Source organism: Buceros rhinoceros, unplaced genomic scaffold, assembly GCF_000710305.1.
Source record: "Buceros rhinoceros silvestris isolate BGI_N320 unplaced genomic scaffold, ASM71030v1 scaffold18264, whole genome shotgun sequence".
NCBI classification, from domain to species: Eukaryota; Metazoa; Chordata; class Aves; order Bucerotiformes; family Bucerotidae; genus Buceros; species Buceros rhinoceros.
The window spans coordinates 47,156-49,163 of record NW_010410243.1 but is presented as its reverse complement, the minus strand read 5'-3'; the positions used below and the strand labels follow the sequence as shown (position 1 = coordinate 49,163).

General features: G+C 38.0%; 1 protein-coding gene across 1 annotated transcript in view; it reads left to right on the top strand.

Annotated features, from left to right (window-relative positions):
• Window positions 1-1,340: 1,340 nt before the first annotated feature.
• The window catches only part of NHLRC2 (NHL repeat containing 2), a 27,435-nt gene continuing 26,767 nt past the window's right edge, over window positions 1,341-2,008 (top strand). Inside the window, exon 1 of the mRNA XM_010135554.1 lies at window positions 1,341-1,425. Coding sequence (XP_010133856.1) covers window positions 1,341-1,425 — 85 coding nt within the window. The remainder of the gene's footprint in view (window positions 1,426-2,008) is intronic.

Here is a 2,008-nt window from a genome sequence, read left to right as displayed (position 1 = left end):
TCCCGGGCCCGCTGGGCGGGCGGCTGTAGGTCTTACCCCGTGGAGGCGGCCGAGCTCTGGCGCCCACCGTGTGGTGTTTGTCTTGAAGTCCCGCTGCCTGCGAGGGCCGTGTGATTACGGCCCCGATAGCTGCTGTTTCGAAAGCCGCTTCTCGGTACAGGAAGTGTCACTGCTGACAGCACAGGAGCAAAGGACGAGAAAAAAAGAACCTCTTTATAAATGCTTCCTCTGTTACTGGTTGGAAAAAACCGTTTTTTAAAGCCACTCTTAAATCTCTGCTAGCTTCGTTAGTTTATTTGGTTTTAGATAAAGACTTTCCCTTCTGTACAGTATATTGATCTCTCGCTTCTGGTCATAGTGAGAACCTTACCGACTCTGGCAGCTTTCTCCTGAGAGCCCTTGGTTTCACTGCAGCTGCCTGGGGTGCTTCCCGCTCTCTCTCCCCAGGACTTACCTGTTCTGCTGATTTTCATGTCCCTACAAATACAGACTGTGCTGGAGATGTCATCCTCGTGCAGTAGTGTGTGCATTTCTCTTTCACATGTTTCACACATTTCTAGATCTATTCTTGTGGTAAGTGTGGATCAAAAGTTAATTCTTGTAAGATCCTGCAAGTTCTGGGCAGGTCCTTTTAACCTTAGTGAGGCTCTCTGAAACTGTAGGAGCTCACATCTAACTGCAGGACAGAGACCTCATGAGGTAAACTTAAGGGTTAAAATCACATGTATCATGGTATTGAATTCTGACTTTTAGCCAGTGCAGCAAAGTGAATGCTCTTTAGCTTTGGACCCCTGAATTGAATTTTCACTTTTGTCATTAATACTGTTTCACTTCTTGTGTTCTGTCAAAACTTTTCTCCTCTAAAAACAGCTTAAATAGGGAGCCAACATTTTTCATCTCCAGGATTTTTTTTTATGAAAGGTATTTTAATTCATATGAAAAGGGGAGAGTGTCCTAGAATAAATGACCTACTGCTTTCTTTTTAAAAGTAAACAGTAAGGCCCTTACACTGTGGAAATAATGCATGTATTTTATAAATTTTTCTCATTGTCACCAACTCTGAATATGTGTACATCCATTTAAGTTTATAAATATATGGAGGTAGAGAGAAATCTTATAAGCGGAACAAAACAAGTCTCCTGCTGACCTCGGCAGCAGTAACTTCTCCTGGGGCAGTAAGAGCTTAGTTTGCTGAAACTGTCAGAGTAGAAGTATTGAGGATTTTTAGATTACTCAGCATACATTTTTTTTAAAAATAGGCCTTCAAAAATCTAGTTCAGCTTTGCATTGTATCACATGGTATCACCTTTTCCCCCCATTATTTTTAGAAACGTTGAGTGATGATAACAGCAGACCATATTGTAGGATACTTACTTCCTGTCTTGATACCAGAGTCTGATGGGATCAGAGGAATATCTGTTACGAGTGAGAAAAGATCTCTTTTATGTCCCATATCAAGTGGTTAAAATAAGTGACCAGGAATACTCTCGGGTATATCTGAGAAGGTTTTATTTCTTCCCATGTAACAGGATTAATTTATACCTGTCATTTTAAAGTTTGAAAATCAAGATCAAAACTATAAACACAAAAATATTTCAGTTATCTCTGAAATTATTTCTTTACAAAACTTGGAAAAGTCAGTAAGAGTTTAACAGTGTTTTAGTTTACTAGTATCTATGTGAGTTTTAAATAATTAATTGTTACTCACATGACATTGTTAGGGGTTGAATAATGTAGGCTATGTTTTAAAATGTATGAAAATTTTTCTGAGGCTTGACTATCCTTTCAATTAAAAGCTGTCTATTTAAATAAATAAACTCCACTTTCAATATTTTTATTAATAATATTTCTTTTCATTTACTAAATATGAAGAATTGTGGAACATGAGAATGAGTTGGATAAATACAAGACTTTTGGCTTGCTTTTCTACCTGTGTAGAAAGGGGTGTTGAACTTTAAAAAAAAAAAAGTTAAAGGTACCAGGAATGTTGTGAAGTGTTGTGCAAATT